Below are 20,057 nucleotides of genomic sequence, written 5' to 3'. Positions count from 1 at the left end.
TCAACATGCTTATCGCCAAAGGTCCCAATACGGTCAAGGAAATATACGACCTCTGTCAAAGCTACGACGAACTCCGCAAGGAGCGTGCTTTGATTCGCCAGCCTGATGCATCACTCGCTGGATTAGCCGCGGAGAGGGAGTCATCTAGCCTCTCTGAAGACATCAAGGCTTTTATACGTCAGGAGGTCGCGCGCCAACTGTCCCTACAGCCATATGTTAAGGAGTCGTCAACAACTGGCCTTGTTCCGGAGCTTCGCCATGCAATCCAGCAGCATGTCTCTGAAGTCCTCCCTAATCCTGTTCCTCAATCAGCTCCGGTCGCACCCTCAATGCCGTTACTCACGCCCACAGTTTCATCGTCCGGCGTTGCGCCACTGAGCTACGCTCCAGCATTCGCACCGGCTCCTCCTCAAGTATTGCGTCGCACGTATGCCGAAGTCACTTCAAGTCCACCGCCTGAGCCAGCATATGCCTATGCTTCGCCCCCCATGCGGTCCGCACCAACAGCCTTTGCTCCCCCCTTGTGTCAGACACCATCTCCATGGCGCACTGCGGACAACAGGCCTATTTGCTACCACTGCGGCATCCCCGGACACACTACACGCTACTGCCGGCGCCGAATAAATATGGCCTTTGCTGCACGGCCTGCGCAACCTTATTTGGCCCCCCAGTTCCCAGTCCCATCGGGTCCTCCAACAGCACCCCCTGAACCTCCGGACTTCCGCCCTCGTCGTTCGCCATCACCACGTCGCCGCTCCATTTCGCCAATGCGCCGACGACCCGCTACCCAGCCGGAAAACTAACCGCCGCAGTTCGCGAGGCACGAACTGCGTATCCGACCGAATTTCAAAGTCCTCGTCTTAATCCCGCGAATGTTATTCCTGTCATCGTTGAAGGTGTTCATACTCTTGCGCTCGTCGACACCGGTGCCGCTGTATCAGTTATCAGCCAAAAACTCTGCCGCTCCATCCGAAAGGTGACTACGCCTCTCGAGGGACTATCGCTTCGTACCGCATCCGCTCACAGTATACAGCCGACAGCTATCTGCACTGCTCGCGTCGTCATTGCTGCAGCCTTGTACATCATCGAATTCGTCGTTCTCCCCACATGTTCTCATGACGTCATTCTCGGCTGGGATTTCCTGTCTCAGCATCATGCTATCATTGACTGCGCCAGTCCTCAAATAGAGCTTATTGAATCGAGTGATGCACCGTCTGATGCCCTGCTCCACGAGCCGTGTCCTCGTTTTGCGACCAAACTCCTCGTAGCACATGACACAACCATCCCACCCGTTAGCGCTGTTCTGGTTCCCCTCACTGCCTCTTTTACCACCGCCGCGACAGTCCTCTTTGTGCCCTCTAACGTTGTCTGCCGCCGCCGCCACTTACCGCTGCCGTTTGCCGTCCTTGACATAAAAAACGGCGCTAGCACACTTCTGGTAGCCAATCCTCTTCCCTCTCCCGCTATGTTGATCGAAGGGGAGTGCCTCGGCCGCATCGAGCCCGTGGACCTTCTGTTCACTTTTGATGATGTGTCATTCCCTGCTTGCCAAGTTGACGCCTTGACTCCAACTCGTGTGGCTTCAGATCCGCTACAGCGGGACCTTTTTGACCATTCCATGGACAGCGCTCTAGAACCGCGCCACCGCGAGGAACTTCTTGACCTTCTACACCAATTCCGCGCCTCCTTCGACATTCCGCAATCTTCCTTGGGCCGCACGACGACCGTTTCCCACCTTATCGACACTGGCGCTCACCCACCTCTCCATCAGCGGCCGTATCGGGTGTCCCCGACTGAGCGCCGTGTTATTGCCCAACAAGTCGATGACATGCTGCAACGCGGAGTAATTAGAGAATCCTGTAGCCCATGGTCGTCTCCTGTGGTTCTAGTTAAAAAGAAGGATGGCTCCATACGATTTTGTGTTGATTATCGCCGCCTCAACAAAATCACTCGTCGTGATGTGTACCCCCTCCCACGAATCGACGATGCCCTAGACTGTTTGCAAGGCGCAGAATTCTTTTCCTCACTCGATTTACGCTCCGGGTATTGGCAGGTGCCCATGGCAGAGGCGGATCGTCCTAAGACCGCCTTTATTACTCCAGACGGACTATACGAATTTAATGTTATGCCATTCGGACTCTGTAACGCTCCAGCCACATTTGAAAGAATGATGGACACTGTACTGCGCGGCCTGAAATGGAACATCTGTTTATGCTACCTCGATGATATCGTCGTCTTTTCAACCGACTTCCCGACCCACCTGACTCGACTTCGCCAGGTCTTCACCTGCCTAACCCGCGCCGGTCTTCAACTCAACCTCAAAAAGTGCCGCTTTGGTGCCCGCCAGCTCACAATACTCGGACATGCTGTGTGTAAAGATGGAGTTCTGCCTGATCCTGAGAAGCTGCGCGCCGTCGCTGACTTTCCGAAACCGACCACTTTGAAACAACTGAGAAGCTTCGTGGGCCTCTGCTCGTACTTTCGTCGTTTTGTTCGGAATTTCGCAACCATCATAGCCCCCCTTACACAGCTCTTGAAAGGCACCCCTAATCTCTCCTCTTGGTCGCCAGCCTGCGATGATGCATTCGCGACACTGCGCAATGTTCTGACGTCACCCCCAATCCTTCGCCATTACGACCCTACTGCACCTACAGAACTTCACACCGATGCCAGTGGTGTCGGCCTCGGCGCCGTCCTCGCCCAGCGCAAGTCTGGCTTCTCCGAATACGTTGTCGCCTACGCAAGCCGTGCTCTCACCAAAGCCGAGTCCAACTACTCCGTTACCGAAAAGGAGTGCTTAGCAATCGTGTGGGCTGTAACGAAGTTCCGCCCTTACTTATACGGCCACTCCTTCGAGGTAGTTACAGATCATCACGCTCTCTGCTGGCTCGCGTCTCTCAAGGATCCGTCTGGCCGTCTCGGGCGCTGGGCTCTCAGGCTTCGGGAATACGACATCCGTGTAGTGTACCGCTCTGGCCGCAAGCACTCTGACGCCGACGCTCTTTCTCGGTCACCGGTGCGCTCGCCTAACTCATCGTCCCCTCCTCAAGCATTCTTGTCAGCACTCACCATTGAGGATATGCCTTTCGAGCAACGACAAGATCCTTGGGTTTCTAACCTGCTGGATATCATTGGCACTACTTCCGCGGCTACGCATCCTCGGGCACTCCGCCGACAGGCCTCCCATTTCGCCATTCGGGACGGCCTTCTCTACCGCAGGAACTACAACTCAGACGGCAGAACGTGGCTTCTTCTCATTCCGCGCCACCTCCGCTCCGAGGTTTGTGCCCACCATCACATTGACCCTCAAAGCGCTCATGCCGGCGTCCTCAAAACCTATGATCGAATTCGTCAGAGGTACTACTGGCGGGGAATGTACAATTTCGTACGGCGCTACATTCGCTCTTGTACCGCCTGTCAACAACGCAAGATTCCTCGCCACCCCGCTGGCCCTCTCCAGCCTTTACCTTGTCCAGCTCGTCCGTTTGATCGCGTGGGAATCGACCTTTATGGTCCGCTACCATGCACGGCCGCTGGTAATCGATGGGTCATCGTCGCAGTCGATCACCTGACCCGTTACGCCGAGACTGCTGCACTTTCCGCGGCGACAGCCCGAGAGGTAGCCCATTTTCTTCTACACCACTTCATTCTTCGACACGGCGCCCCTCGCGAGCTACTGAGTGACAGAGGTCGTGTCTTTCTTTCCGAAGTAGTTCAAGAGCTCCTGTCGTCTTGCAAATCGATACATCGGGCTACAACCGCGTACCACCCACAAACAAACGGCCTCACGGAGCGCTTCAACCGTACGCTTGGGGACATGCTCGCAATGTATGTTACATCTGAATCGGGAAGCTCCAACTGGGACCAGGTACTGCCATTCGTAACGTTCGCGTACAACACAGCCACCCAAGCAACAACTGGGTTTTCGCCCTTCTTTCTCTTATATGGCCGTGAACCATCTTGTACTCTGGACACAATTTTGCCATACCATCCAGATGCCTCTGAGTACAGTGCCTTGTCAGATATTGCACAGAAGGCCGAGGAATGCCGGCAGCTAGCTCGCACGTTTACCTCCAACACTCAAGGCTATCGCAAAGATCAGCATGATACCGATACCTCTGCTCCCACGTTCCTGGCCGACAGCTTCGTTTGGCTATGCGTTCCTGCCACCAACAAACTAGACACCAAATACCACGGACCTTATCGCGTCTTGGAACGCACATCCCCTGTGAACTACGTCATCGAGCCAGTCACCCCTTCTTCCGACCACCGCCGTCGCGGCCGCGAGGTTGTCCACGTTAGCCGCCTCAAGCCATATTACAACCTTCTGGTCGTCTCTTCTCCCTGAGTCGCCAGGATGGCGACTTCTTCACGCGGGGGAAATGTAAAGAAGACAAAGAACAGAAAACGCTGCGGCATCGCCATCACCATCGCTTGTCTCCGGCGCCCATCTCGCTCGCGCTGAAGCTGTGCCCTGCGGCTGGTAATTCGATCCCTTGTGCCCAAAGTACTGCCAGCGCTAGACGTTCCAACCAACCATTAAATCCACATTTCAATTGTTCTATTGATGAAATGAGTGACGTAAAATGAAAGCGCAAGTTCAATACTCTCAAATATATTGTCCGTAATTTCTTCGTGTTTTGCACATAATTTAAATAATTGTTTCGAAGATCACTTTCCATTCGTTACCGCAAGTAGTGATTGCGTAGCAAAAAGAAATGTTTAGATGAAGATACTTTCACAAAAGACCTTTCGCACAATTTCCAACACGCCGAATTTCATTAATAAAAATGAGGCGTTCGCATAAACATGAGGCGTTCGCCTGAGACATTTCGCATGGAATAATCTACTGCAATTTAGATTCTGAGTAATAAGAAAGTAATCGAATGTTGTGAACGTGATTGGTTCTAGTTGGTACTGACGAGGTAGTCTTATGATATGCCGTATTAATTGTAAAAAACAAAACAGAAGTTTTAAAAAACAACATAACAGCTTGCTCTGCTGCCCTGTAGGCTATGATTTCTGCGCGCATATTTGCGGCTTGATTAATCGCTGCGAGATCCGCGCTTTCTTCGCTTCTCATTATAGAGCGTAGGTTTGTTGCTGCCAAGAGATAAATGCGTGCGGTTGTTGAGAGCGCGCTTTTTCCCCGTTGAGTGCAGCCGCCGCCGCTTATCTCTGAGCAAGCAGCAAAAGAAAACGATCGCACTAGAACTGCTATGAGCGTTTCTCTGGTTTCTGTGCAGGTGGATTGTCGAAGGCGGACATTTTGCATGCAACACATGTAGTTCATGAAAAACCTATTAATTCAAATTAGAAATGTGAATTATGTTGGATCTTGGTGGGCATTACTAGAGGCCGAAAGTGAAAGCTGTGAATACAAATGTTCAGCTGAAGCTCAATATTTTTTATTCAATAAAGTTCCAAATATCCAAACATCAGAAATATTCATTACGAAGCTTAGTTGGCTTTTCTGCAAAGAATTGGCAAAACTGCGTCATTGAGCGATCAAAATCGCCCTAATCGCCTATTCTCCTTCTTCATCAAATAAACAAATGTATTTGCTTATGAGGCATAAGAAGAGCGACTGACGCTATTTTACAATATGCGATGGGAGAAAAACAACTCAACACGATTTCAAGAGCGTATCTTTAACGTTCTATACTGCGAACAACACTGTCGTCTAAGGAAATTTGAAAAAAGCATACCTTCGGCATTGCCCGCCTTCACTTATTTGTATAGCTGTACTTCATGGACTGAAATAATAAAAAGTTGAGTGTTTTATTCTAGGCACGAATACAGCTGTTACATATTATCGGCATCAAATTAAATACGAACCGCGGAACGCGTGGCGATAGGCCCGGTTGAGGCCCGGAGGCGATAGGCCCGGAGACGGGCGCGCGCATCCGGTTCGCTACAGTTTGCTTCCATTTTATTTGCTTGGTTTTCTTGATTTGCCACTGGTGCGCCACATTCATATTTACCACGGATTATATATAGCCTGTGCAGCGCTTTGATTTTGCTTCCACCGCTCCCATGTCTTTAGGTTGTGGTTGCGAGGCGAACAGCTTAGAAGGCCGATCGGGAATGGTCAGCGTGCAACCTGATGTTCTTAATCGCTCTTTTTTTTTCTGATAATGAGCACTACTTTAAACCTACCACAAAAGATCAAATAAACTAGGACCGATAGTTTCCGCGTCATTTGAGACTGATAATGCCGAGCGCAAGCCCCGAATTGAGAGCTCGAACCGTTACTCTTTACAGTCATGGTGTACCATGACGTGCTATAGCCAGACAAAACAGGTGTCCACTGTCTACAACCAATAGAATTTGCCAGACCTCCCGCGACGAGGGGAGGCTTGGAAACTTGCCTCGTAGGCGTAGGCAGCGGGCTGCAGGTAACGATGAAGACCTACTTATTGTAGCCGCTGCAACAGATGCACCAACGACACTGCCCTCCAGATTAAGGACACTTCAGAATTGTCTGCCGGCACATCTGCCAGCACGTCAGGGTGCTTTGCGAAGCCGCGTACCTTCGTAGAAGCCGCTGGACTCAGCAGATAATCAAAATACAAGACCCATGTTTGCTCAAAACCACGCATCATGGCCTCCAGAGCACTAATGCGGCGTGATGTTCTCTGATGGGCCAACGTCTTCGACGCGGTGGGAACAGCGTCAGCGAATTTGGAGAGCCAAAAACACCATGTGTTTTTTCCTACCAAATACACATGCTCACACTGCTGTATTTGATGTCTGGTTCCTGTAATGATACCGGTAAAATATTTATATTGTCGTGCGAAAGGAGTCCGGTTATTTGTTTTTTTATTTACATTGGCCTCAGGACCAAGGTTATAAGGGAGTGGCAAGAAAAACAGAGGCCTGAGTCACTACTAGTAATAGAGTAATGGCTAAAATAGTTTATGAACTTTGTTACTTTCCTTGGTATATAATGTTAGTCAAGGCACTGCGAAAACGATAATGATCAACAATGAATATGGGCGATCTGGGAATGTTATTTCATTCCTGGAAATTACGCGGAATGAATGCCTGATGGAAGTTTCTGGCACGCTAAAAAAACCGTGCCAACATTTTCTCAGTGATCAGTGAATATAGATATAAATAACTGGAGAATAAGAATGTTAGTATAAATATGGGGCTGTAAAAAAAAATTATGAAATAACAGAGACGTGATATTTACCATGCGAGGCGAGTGATCGAGTTGCAATCAGTTTTCTATTAAGGTTAGACTAGCGAATAGATTATAATTTCTAACAATGGAACGGACGGAGTTATACTGAATTTCAGTCAAGAAAAACAGTTTCAGTCCTCAATGTAAAAAAAAAACATATTTTTTGCAATTTCAAGGAGGTTTTGATAAGGAGAGTACCTTTCTTGGCATAATTGCCATATGCCAAGAAAGGTACTCCCCTGATGGGGCTTGGGCAGGTAGGTAACCGCTGCTTGCGGCGGGGGCTAGCCTGCCACCAAATTTTTATCTGTTATAGGCCGTCATTGCACCCGCCACCGCTTCAGTGGTGGACGATGGTAGTTGTTGCGGCGCGCGTCTTTCTCTCCCTCTTCCTTTTCTTTCTTCTCTATTTTCTTTTCTGGCTGCACGAGGCAGCGGAGGTGGCTCAGCTACAGAGCCAGTAGCAGGCCCGTGCATTTTCTTTTCCTTCTTCCTACAGCCACAACAACAACCGGTCTCTAGTGCTTTTAAAGGCAGCGGAAGAGCCGGCACGGTAGTTTAGATGAGGGTGCATCAATGTCACAATTCTGTCAATAAATAGTGACTACTTGAGAGATGACATCCTTTCCTCACATTCCCCCTCTCCTAGATATTGGAGGCGCGGCCCAAGAAACACCCCACCAGAGAGTGTTATCCGCATGGATTACCTCACTGGCTGTTGCTCCTCAGCAATAAGCCATAATAGGGAGCCATACCGCACATATCGAAAATAAGAGCCACTTCCACGTCATCTATTCTACATGAAGTTTACTGACGCATATATTCTCTAAGGCAGCGGGCTGAATGTTTCGCAGCTAGATGTTTGGAAATATATTTGTCTTTATTTCTCCCCAAATAAAGCAGTGTAATGTGGCTCCAGCTTTCTGCATTGGGCGAACTTCACGGTTTGTGTAGCGTCGGATTCGCTGCCTGCTCACTAGTTGGGGGTACAGGGATAAAGCTACGTCCTTGCCGGGCACTGGTCTTCAGCGACACAGTTGCCTTGGGCGTTGCGGAAGAAGCCGTCGGAGCAGAAGCAGCCGTGCCGGCAGTCGAACGTGCAGCCTGGACCGACGGTGCGCTTCTCACAGGTGGCCTCGGCGCAAGTGCTGCTCACGCACGACTTCCATTCCTCATTGGTGCCGCAGGGAGACTGATGTCCTCCTGTACAAGAAATGACAGCGAAATGTCGGTGGCACCTTTGCAGATAGCATTAATGAGTCTGATGATCCCTAAAATTGCTTAGGCGACAGCAAGCAAAGCATTACCACCATGAAACTGCGAAATTCAGACATCTTATGAAAAATGTTTGTGCTCCCAGACATGTGCAGTACAACTATAGCGGCCATAAGTTATACATTAGTTGCTTTTTTTATAACTAGGGATGCAGATATTCAGTCTAGTTAAGAACACAGCACTTCAGAAAAGTAACATAATAGAGCAGATTATTCAGACTCCTTACATAAGAAAGCTTGAATGATGCCTAGATTATAGTGCGAACGTAACGATGTAATGATATTCTTACAGTACCCGCACGCAGGTGTCATCAAATAAGCCGCCCATTATGCAGATGGCAGCGCTCACATGCATATTCAGAAAAGAAGTTAGTAGAACAGTAGGCCCATTAACTTTAATTGTGAAGGGCATCATAAACACGGTATTTTAGTTGTTTACAGCACCACTCACCGATTTCTCGTGGCTGTTGCACGAACCATATATGACAGTGTGCAATACAATGCTATGGTGAACGTGATGGCGAAACTCGTTTTGAGAACTTTGAATGGGGCTTCAACGTTTACATTCCTCTATTCATTCCGCAAGCATGTTCTCATTTTAGGTCGGCTGGACAAGTCCCAATCAGCGACCGTGTTTATTATGTCCTCCACGAATCGAAACGCAAGCTACAAAGGGCAAGTTGGATCCATCCTTATATGGATATTGGTACTTACAAGGAATGTTTCTTTCATAATTTCTTCCCAGTTTTGCATTTTGCCTAATGTATACAAAAGTTATAGGAATATTTATTCGAATGATGATCAGCTAGTCCTGAAACGTGAACTTTATTCAGCAACATCGTGGTACCCTGTCTGGCTTATGCAACCTAAGCTTTCGAAAATAAATGTTTTGTTTACTAGCCGAACGTCTTCGAATTTAAAAAGCTCATCCCGCAGCGCAAATAATCGGTGGGATGCCACAAGTTGGAAGCCAACCTTACCTTTTTTCTGACTGGCACAGTGCGTAAGTGGTACGTCACACACGAGCCCGAACTATCTTCAAGGGAAATTTGTAAGCAAAAGATGCATAATCTGTTTGGTAATCTTATTCGGAACCTGCTCGCTGCCAAGAAAGACCTGGCCTCACGCGCAAAAACGGCCACGGAAGCGTACATTGCCTACATACAAGATGTCCTCCCTTTGTGCCGCAAGGTTTACAAGGACATGACTGAAGACAACAAAATTGGCCATATCCTCAAAGTTATTGCCGACGACGCCTTCAATCTTCTATTATGTAAAGACTACAACCGTCGATGCCGTGTTACAGACCTGTCGGCTCTTCGAACAAACTAAACTTGGTCGAATATCGCCTAGTTTTGACCTGCTTCCAAACAAAGCTGCTAGTTCCACCTTCGCTGATGAAGCGACCTTAAGGCTGAGGCACTGCGACCTGTGCTCCCCACATGCTTCTAACTACGCTACTACAGTTTCGTCGATAAAAGACGTCGTCCGCCAAGAGCTGGCTAACATAGGGATCCCCACAGGCCTCATCATGACCGAACACCGCACAATTCCCGAACCTCCTGTTATTACCGCTACCACTCCCCGGAATGGTTTCTGCCCTCGATACGGCACCCGACATGCCGCGGAATGGCGCACTCCTGATGACAGTCCCATATGCTTTTATCTTATCGTGTGGGACATATCTCCCGCCATTGCCATACCGCAAGGTGCTGGCACCCAGCACCTCCACCAAGATGTTGCCGAGGGCCTTGATATCGCCAGATAAGCCAGCGTGTCTTATCTAGTACAGGGGGAAATACAATACGGCCCAGGTACTTCACTTCTTCGCGCACACACATCAGCGTCGTCGTCTGTCAGCAGAATTCCTCAATTCTTCTTCGTCACAATACTACTCCAGTTGCGTTAGTAACAACATAAAAGAATTTAGGTCACCACCTTCTTCCTGACCTAACATGGGACCATGACATTGGGCTTATTCTTGCAACCGCAAATCGATGTTTCGGTCTGTGAAAAAAAACTTAAACATGATGCTTCCCATTTTCGACTACACGCTTATGCCACTCTACGTTATGGATATTTTATTATGCTTCAGCTATATGGAAACGTCAAGAATCAATTAATACCATCAAACCATTGCAAAACCTGCAGTGTTTTTATTTACAAAGGTTATTCACTTCGAATCAGCGTTTATATAGAAAATTTTTGAGACCACAAGCCATTCATCAGTGTAAAAATGAAAGCCTGAGCGTTGCTGCTGCACACGGTACATCGCGCGCCCCCTTTTATAGATTTTGCTAGGAAGGGTAGGGCTAGTGCTGCACAGGTGGAAATTTTCTTTCCTTTCCCAAGCGGCGCCGGCTGCATTTCGACTGAGGCGAAACGAGTAGGCCTCCGTGTGCTGTGCGATGTCAGCGCACTTAAAGATCCCCAGGTGGTCCAAAATACTCCGCAGCGCTCCACTGCGGCTCCTCTTTCTCTCTTTCTGCTCTTACTCCGACTTTTCACCCATCCCTTACGGCGCTTCCATGTGTCAACAGAGCTAGTGTGACAGACACCGTGTCTTTTCTTCCGTAACAACCAATTATTAAATCCCAAACACATCCTCTTCCGGTTGGCGTGTCGTCACATCCATCGGACGTCGACATTCGTCGTAGGACCAGTGTCGATGTATAATTGATTTGTCTGTACATTTTAGCTGCAAATAATAAATAATCATCCTATATACATATTTCGCTTTCCACACCATTCTCATACCATTCTCTATTACTCACAACCACTCGTTTGATCCAAACTCTCCTGACAATGACACAACAGCTGCGGACACGAACTTGTTAACGTAGCCTAGGAATGATTTCGCAATAATAAACTTACTTTTAAGCCTTTCATCATCATCATCATCATCATCATCATCAGCCTGACTATACCCACTGCAGGGCGAAGGCCTCTCCCATATTTCTCCACTTAACCCGGTTCTGTGCTAGCTGCATCCACTTGACCCCTGCGAACTTAATCTCATCCGCCCACCTAACTTTCTGCCACCCGCTGCTACGCTTTCCTTCCCTTGGAATCCAGTTTGTTACCCTAAGCGATCATCGGTTATCCTCTCTTCGCACTACATGTCCTGCCCATATCCATTTCTTGTTAATTTCCACTAGAATGTCGGTAACTTGAGTTATTTCTCTGACCCACTCTGCACGCTTCTTATCTCTTAATGTTACCCCTACCATTTTTCGTTCCATAGCCCTCTGGGTTGTCCTCAACTTAAGTAAAACTCTCTTGGTTAGCCTCCACGTTTCAGCGCCATAGGTGAGTACAGGTAAGATGCAACTGTTATATACTTTCCTCTTTAGCGATACCGGTAAGCTGCTAGACATAATCTGGGAGTGCTTGCCAAATGCGCTCCATCCCAATCTTATTCTTCTTGTTATTTCCTTTTCATGGTCCAGATCTGCGGTTACTACCTGTCCTAAGTAGACATATTCGCCTACTACTTCCAGTACTTCGCTATCTAATGTAAACTGCTGTTCCTTCCCGAGGCTGTTGAACATTACCTTAGTCTTCTGCATATTGATTTTCAAGCCTACCTTTCTACTTTTCCTGTCTAGGTCATCAATCATTGTTTGTAGTTCATCTCCCGAGTTGCTTAACAAGGCAATGTCATCAGCAAATCGCAGATTACTGAGGTATTCTCCATCTATCCTTATCCCTAACTGCTCCCATTCCAGGTCTTTGAATACTTCCTCTAAGCAAGCTATGAATAGGCTTTAAAGGCTTTAAGCCTTTAAAGCAATCTATTCCTTGCTTACATTTCTTGCAGCAGTGGAATGGAAACGTTAGGATTGGTTAAGCACGTGTCACGTCACAAATCCGGACCACATTACACCCGTTAACAAAACTACCAACCAATCCAGTCAGTTTCATGTTACATTCCATAGTGGCGGACGAAGTAGATAAATGAAAAAATATTAAGATTGTTTTGCTTCAATCGATTCATAAGATGTGGTGAGACGTACTACCTGAGCGAAGTAGTTCAGGAGGGCACTGGTCCAACGTCACACAGTTTCCTTCGGCGTTCCGGTAGAATCCTTCGGCGCAGAAGCAGCCGTAGCGGCAGTCGGCCGTGCAAGCGGGGCCTACTGTGCGCTGCCAGCACTTGGTCTCGGCACATGAGCTGCTCACGCATCGCTTCCACTCCTCGTTAGTGCCGCACTCTCTGGGCTGAAGATCTGTCAAGAAATCGCCACTTGTGAATATATTCGAAAAAATCGAAGGCTGGTTTTATTTGTTATTCCGCGCAGCCGTTGCCGTCTGAATTCTATAACGGCAGCCCCTAATTTCAAACTTACAGTGACATGGTGTTTGTCATTGCGTTTATCTAAAGCTTTGAGAAGTAATGAAGTGGCAATTATAAGAAGAAGGCATGGAAAAAAAAACGTCTTTATAAAAAAATGATATGTCAAGCGACTTTAATCGATCTCGCAGAGGAGATGCTGCGGTGCCTAGTTCCGAGCAACCTAGGGCGCTGCGCTGTGCAGCGTTTTCCTGCTGCTTCGAAATGCAAGTTCCCATTCGCTGTCAGAGCAGCGCAAACTTCTGCAATTGCCGCATAGCCAATCCGATCATATGTCTGTGGAACTGAGCGTGCACTGAGAGGAAGGTAAATCTATTTGTACACTGTTTCAAAGGTCTCGATGACAGTGAAGCAAGAAAGAGAGAGTCTAGCCTGAGAAAGCTGCGCCTGAGCTCGTCCTGTGCTCAGATACCTTATACTCAGGCTACTAATGAGCTCTAATCTAGTTTAAAACTCTGCATTGAACCTTTCTTAGATATATGGCAAATTTCGAAGCTACTTTGTTCGACCTGTTTGGATGGGTCACGTAAGGACTGGGACGAAACGGTCCACTTCTTATGGGGCCGCGGACGGACACATCGTTCTGAAATCCGCATTTCTGCATTGCCAGCGTGCCATAGAGAACTTGGCCTACCCATTTGTATTTAGGGGGCTCAAATGCTACGTAGCAAATATGCTGCCTGTATGCTTCGCCATTTGAGCACATTGCTATTGGAATTCCTCAAAATTGGTGTTCATACCAATATTACAGACTTTCACAACCTAGCAATAGTGTCCGTTTGTTCCAACGATATGAATGAGCTGCAAAGAGAGAGGTTTGTTTTGTATGATCCCAAATTCTATCAACTGAGTGCTCAGCAGAGAGATATTCCCGCTGTGTGAAAATGTTGAGTGATACTGAAACCCTCAGACAACAACACTCAATCTCTGACGGCACCTTAATGACCCCCTTATTCTGTAGCCAGGTCACCGTCTGTTACACTTATAAAGCGACCACATAGACTTCTTGCTTCTATAACTTGCCATTACGGAGTACCAAGGGCGCGTCATATGGCGCCCAACTGGTTCACGCTGCAAAAGTGAGCTTCTGTCTTGTCAATTTTCAATGAGCGAGCAATGAAACACCTCATTAACTCTGCTCCATAGTTGTACTTTCAGTACTTGGTGTACAATTACCATCGAATATAAAAAACGCGTCAGTAGATGCACGTACATATCCAAGTCTCTGTTTCGTACGGGCGTATCCTTCCATTTAGTTGGAATTGATCCTTTCCTTGTTCTGAGGAAACAGTGGAAGCGTGTGTGATCAAATTTGCAACAATATCGTTCCAAATGGCTTCAACGCAGAGGTGTACTGCGGCTCAACTGCTACTAAAAAGCCCTAGAAGTTGCGCCTTCTGCTCCATGGTCGCTTGTTTACTCCATAGTAAGTGCTACAACATTCCTGTCGAAAGGAAGTGTCGAAGGGGCTTTGTTTTGCCAAATGCAGACAGTAAACAAAATTAGCATTTAAAGTTACTGAGATGCTCATTTTAGTGACATTAGGACTGACGCTAAATGGTCCATCAAAACGCCCTTCAAATCTCGGCATAAATGTAGGATGTGTAAAGGGGTTCGGCTGCAACCTTGTGTTTAACGCTGAGCACCAGACCAATAAGGCTATGAGGGATAGATCAAACAGGTGGGCAAATGAAGAAAGACATGCAGGAATCACGCATGCTTGGAATAGAAATGTTGAAAGCATTGGAGTTGGCAATTGCAGTTGGCAGTAATTTGGACAGCAAGCGCAAGCGAGATTATGCGTTAGGAGCTCAAACTTCGCAAACACCAGACCGGTAAAGAATACCCCTCCCGATCCCCACGCAAATTTGAAGGTAAATAAACTACGAGAACTGGACGTTTTGCCCATGAAGCTGCTCGAACGGCTCGCGAAATGACAGGTGGACATGTGATCAAGTACGTCGTACCCACTTGGTAGCTTATTCAGCCGAGACATACGGAAAGTGGACGATTACAAAGTTCTTTCCTCACCCAATTCGGCGGTGCAGGCCACGGTCACAGCCGCTAGCAGTACCAAGGAGCACTTCATTTTCATAACTTGACACCCTTTCCTCAGGGGATGGAAGTCTAGTGACTCTACTGATACTGTGGTCGGCCTTTTATATCCTAGCAGCAGTCCGTGAATATTTCCTCACACCCGGTAAAAAAAAAAAAAGAAAAACAACCTGTCAATCTGCCAGACGCTTGCGGTAGCGTCTGGCTTGCGAGCGAGACGAAGCCATAGATTTAAACAGGTTTCGGGCTTATCGCATTGAGACGGCCCAGTCAGGACTTGTCTCGTTTCTTAATCTTCATCTATGCTTTCGTGCACGAGGTCAGCATGTCTCCGATATGGAGTCAAAGAGGCGCGATATCTGGGATTGCCGACCGGCGGCTGATGCAAAGCTGCCTCTGCATATCCTGTGTCTAGCAAGGGAATAAAACTTAGATGTTGATATGCAACGAACACCTAAACTTCAATACGTGGCAGTCTGCAACAGATATCGTCTTCAAAAAGCAGAATAAACGTCAACGGGATATTGAAACTTCATTGCCATATTAATGGGACGAACGTGCGTCTTTATGAGGAATGGTGTGAAGAACTTTGAGCTCCGGGCTACCGCGCTGGCGCCGTGGTTAGGGCGTTTCGCTCCTGTAACCAATGATGCATAATCGAAACACTGTCAAGGTGGTTGCGTTCTCAATGGAGGCGAAAAGCAAGCCGCCTGAGTGCTGTACAATGTCAGTGCACGTTAAAGACTCTGGGTGGTCAAAATTCTTGGAGCCCTTCATTAAAGTTTCTGCCATAGCCTGAATCGCTCTGGGAAGTTAAGCCTCACAAAACAAACCTAAGAAACCAAAATCAACCTAAACTTTAAACTCCTATTCGGCAGGCATGCGAACAGTTGGTAGGGTTGTTTCGGAACTACTTCGGCCCCATATTCGTGGGTGACGACGGCAGCAACATCAATTAATTGAAACTTCACTGTGTGATCCTCCCCTCGATCGCATGTAACCTTTTTTCATGAACGGTAAATATGGGCTTTCCTCTCCTACATGATGTCTTAAGCTGGGTTGTTTCGCCGCTCCTGGGAAGGAGGAATGCTATGACGGTTCAAAAATGGATAGTTCTTTTAAAACTAACTAGCTAACAAGTCATCATTCCACGTAAGCCGGCGCTAAATAGCACATCTAGATATCAATTTGCAGAACCTCCTTCTTTCTGTGCTTAGCTGGTTGCTGTCCCAGAGGCTCTCCCTCTCTCTCCGTCACGACCTGACTACCTACAGCCAAAATTGTGATCCGCACTGACGCCTACAAGCAATACGTCTGCTCCGACGCGTCAGTCGCAGTCCAGAAATCTGCCAGAACATACATCGTCTGGCGGCTCGCATCTCGCAAACCATTCGAATTGAGTGGGTCCCACGTGACCTACTTAGTTCGTAAACCTCTGCAGATTCTGCAACCCGCCAGGCGACTCTACCTTCATCAATGACACGCTCCCTCACTATGGATGATGCCATTCTGCTTCTCACAAAACAGGAGCACCTCCGGCGCCGCACACGTGCTCTTGTTCCACCGTGTGCGGTAACCCTACCCAGCGGTCTTACCCGCTGTCACGAAATCGGCGCACATTTTTATTGAGCCGGCGCGGCGCGAGGCCCGTGCGGCGCCGCATATAAATTTCCACAAGGTTCTAGAAAAAGCCTCCTTACCCGCCCGAGAGAGCGCGTAGCTTTGTACGCGTCGCCGTCACCCTCTTTTTCATCACAAGGCGAGGACGGTGATTCATCAGTCCGGAAAATGCGAGATGTCTCCAGAAAATTCTACGGGGCCTGACCAATGACGACGCTCGGCTCGACGGGAGGAAAAAGGAGCGCTCTAACCAGTGAAGCTAAGTGTGTGTGCGCGCTAGCATTGGCGCGTGTTAACAGACAGACGCGGTGCGCCCTATTTATTGAGGCCGCTTGTAGTCAGTCAGTCAGTCAGTGGTTGCGGCGCGTTCGCAAGTGCGACAACGTGACTTCCGGAGATCACCTGCTGCTGGCAAGACCACGGACCTGCGAGGGAGCGGCGCTTGTCTTGCATGGCGGCCACATCGTGACTCTCGAGGCGTCGCAACAGTGCTCGGTGAACAATTTGGTGTGTTTATGTGACTCTCTCTTGTTAGATCTGTGTTGTAAAGCCTCTGTATTATTGAATACCTCTGTAGTTGCATGCTTAGCGTTTGTTTTTCAGTGAACCTCTCGTCTGTGCAATTTTAGTGTTTATGTGTTCTGTATAGTCTCTCGCTGTGTATAAAGCGTGTTTTGATTGTAACTTCTGACTCCGACCCTTACTCTGGCTTGAGCCGGCGACAGCTGGGCACCAAACGGCCACCCCCTTCTGTCACTATAGGGTAGTGGAATGCCGGCTGAGCTTGCCTCGCTGGTCGAGGGAATCTCTTTAGCGACCGGAACAGCTACCCCCACGTCTGTGAGTGTGCGCACCGTTAAGGGCGCATCATTAATAATCCCTCTAATTATTAACTGGTGAAACCCGCGCTGAGGAGGTTGCGCAACGGAGGATCCGGGTCGGGGTTGCCCTCACACCTGCTGGGACACGAACATGGCCTCAGTGTCGATATTTAGATCAACGACCAGGATGTCCTGTCTGCAAGTCAGAAGATCACGAGGCAGATATTCACCATTTGTGGGTTTGCCCGGCACTGAAGCCGACGAGAATTCGGCACCTGAAGGCAGTGGGCCTTTCGACAAACAACTCATGGGCGCATTACATGGACGCAAGGGCCTTATCATCGCTATCTCTTGAACTTTATTAGAAAAGCCACCCTTTTTCTTTCATTTAATACTCTCTTTAACTTCTTTACATTTTCCATTATGCCCTAAAGCAATAAACAACGTTATGAAAAAAAACAAGCTCTTAATAGGAAACTTTTACAGTAACATTTTGTTGAATGTCCCATTTTATTACTAGAAAACCGCAATGCAATTCACCCATTCGAGTATTCAAAAAAGAGGCTGGTCCCCTAACAAACTCGTTTAAAATTTAAGGACGCCTAGTGCGATACCCTGCTTGCCTGCTGTGTATAAATGGCTTATTATTACGGAACAGCGCTGCACATTGAAAGCAAACGTGAGTATCATTCTAGGTTATCGCCCTAGGCGTCTGAAAATTTTAACGAGTCTGCTGCGTGAGTTGATCAGCCTCTTTTTTTATCACTCTAATGGGTGAATTGCAATGCGGTTGTCCAGTAAGAAAATCCGACATTACACAAAAAGTTGATGTAAAAGTAGTCCATTTTGTCGCAGCTCATCGATCGCAGAAGGACCTTTTTATTATAGCGAACGACAGCTATAAGAACGCCAAACGAAACAAAATTGTGTTATCGCTGTGAGAAAACAATCGAAGCAAATAAGAATAATTAGCTTGTGCAGTCACAGTGAACCTTCAAATGTATGCTTACCCTAAGTGATTAAGCAGGGCGATTATAACAAAAAAGCGGATCTCATTAAACTTTGGTGTCTCCTTAAGTAACTACAAATATTATAGTAGAGTCTGCTAAGTGAGCAGACCGTATTACATGGCTAACAAGTATCCCTACTCTTGCCTACGATAGTAAGTCTACAAAATAGCAGCGAGGTCAGATAATTGCAATGGGGGTTTTAAAAAGGGGATAAATACGTTTTCCCCGCTGAGTCGGGGCTGAAAGTACGAACTGCCGACCCCACCCAGTGATCGCGTGCGCTACGGAGCGCACGCCGACCACTGTGGGCCGTACTCTGGGAACAAAGGAGCAATACGTGCTGATAACAAACAGGCATTTATTGCCGCAGTAACAATAACGCCAGCTAGCAATAAAACACGCTAATGAATGTAAGTCGTCCGACTCATCAGTAGGGCGAATGTTCGCCCGCGGTAGGGAAGGGGCCGGACAAAGCGACCAGGCGGGAATAGTCATGCAGTGCTCTGCCTCACCGGCGACTGCGGAGTGCCGCTAGGTTGCATCCGCTCGCGTCGAGTTCCCGATCTCGAAGAAAACCTGCTTTCTCCGCATGCGCAGGGAGGAGGCCTTCTTTGGCGCTCGTGCAATCTTGACTCTTATGCTGAAGAAACACCACCGGAAGAAAGACAAACGAACAGAAGCGCATCTGTGCGCTTCTGTCCTTTTGTGTCTTTTTTCCTGTGTTGTTTCTTCAGCGCTATAAAAATCAAGATTATGTACCAACTAACCCGTGAAAACTTCCTCGTGCCATCGCGACGCTGGCGCCATCTCTGGATAGTTCATCATCATCATCATCATCATCAGCCTGACTATACCAACTTTAGGGCGAAGGCCTCTCCCATATTTCTCCACTTAACCAGGTTCGGTGCTAGCTGCATTCACTTGACCCCTGCGAACTTCTTAACCTTATCCGCCCACCTAACTTTCCGTCTCCCCCTGCTACGCCTTCCTTCCCTTGGAATCCAGTTTGTTACTCTAAGCGACCATCGGTTATCCTCTCTTCGCACTACATGTCCTGCCCATGCCCATTTCTTCTTCTTAATTTCCACTAGAATGTCGGTAACTTGAGTTATTTCTTTGACCCATTCTGCACGCTTCCTATCTCTTAATGTTACCCCTACAATTTTTCGTTCCATAGCCCTCTGGGTTGTCCTCAACTTAAGTAGAACTCTCTTGGTTAGCCTCCACGTTTCAGCCCCATAGGCGAGTACAGGCAAGATGCAACTGTTGTATACTTTCCTCTTGAGCGATACCGGTAAGCTGCTAGACATAATCTGCGAGTGCCTGCCAAATGCGCTCCATCCCAATCTTATTCTTATTATTTCCTTCTCATGGTCCGCATCTACTACCTGTCCTAAGTAGACATATTCTCCTACTACTTCCAGTATTTCGCTACCTAATGTAAACTGCTGTTCCTTCCCGAGGCTGTTGAACATTACCTTAGTCTTCAGCATATTGATTTTCAAACCTACCTTTCTACTTTTCTTGAATAATTATTGTTAACTAAGCCCTGGCACCATCTTGTGATAGCTATATGGTAACTACCAAGGGAAAGCCGACTTTAACAGGGACGATGGGGGATCGTTCACCCCCATCCACCCAACCGTAAATTGACACACACGCCAGCATGTACATGCTAGTGGGATGTCTTCATGAACTTGTACTTGAGGCAAGGCCTTCCAGCAGTGATAGCCC

At 47.9% G+C, this 20,057-nt stretch overlaps 1 protein-coding gene across 2 annotated transcripts; it reads right to left on the bottom strand.

Moving 5' to 3' along the window:
- Positions 1-7,976: 7,976 nt before the first annotated feature.
- LOC146188055 (ixochymostatin-like) lies at positions 7,977-14,998 on the bottom strand. Of its 2 annotated transcripts, none has more exons than XM_084603624.1 (3): positions 14,849-14,998; positions 12,480-12,692; positions 7,977-8,392 (listed from the first exon to the last, which is right to left on the bottom strand). In XM_084603624.1, the coding sequence occupies exons 1-3, from the start codon at positions 14,910-14,912 to the stop codon at positions 8,190-8,192; spliced, it is 480 nt and encodes a 159-aa protein (XP_084459750.1). In that variant the 5' UTR covers positions 14,913-14,998; the 3' UTR covers positions 7,977-8,189. The 2 variants fall into 2 exon arrangements, with proteins under 2 accessions (XP_084459750.1, XP_084459751.1); XM_084603625.1 differs by having other exon boundaries at positions 12,483-12,692; positions 14,849-14,997.
- Between the last annotated feature and the right edge of the window lie 5,059 nt (positions 14,999-20,057).

This window comes from Amblyomma maculatum, chromosome 5 (assembly GCF_055883805.1).
Source record: "Amblyomma maculatum isolate TAMU_Amacu chromosome 5, ASM5588380v1, whole genome shotgun sequence".
In the NCBI taxonomy this organism is placed as follows: Eukaryota; Metazoa; Arthropoda; class Arachnida; order Ixodida; family Ixodidae; genus Amblyomma; species Amblyomma maculatum.
Note: the sequence above shows the minus strand (reverse complement) of the source record. Positions and strands in the feature narration are given on the sequence as shown.

What these genes read in the sequence shown, in the direction of transcription:
- LOC146188055 (XM_084603624.1), bottom strand. Translation starts at nt 14,912, where the DNA reads ATGAAAATGAAGTGCTCCTTGGTACTGCTAGCGGCTGTGACCGTGGCC. An exon ending in GGCCTGCACCGCCGAATTGG is followed by an intron (nt 12,693 to 14,848) that starts GTGAGGAAAGAA and finishes ATTTCTTGACAG; the next exon opens with ATCTTCAGCCCAGAGAGTGC. An exon ending in TGAACTACTTCGCTCAGGTA is followed by an intron (nt 8,393 to 12,479) that starts GTACGTCTCACC and finishes TTTCTTGTACAG; the next exon opens with GAGGACATCAGTCTCCCTGC.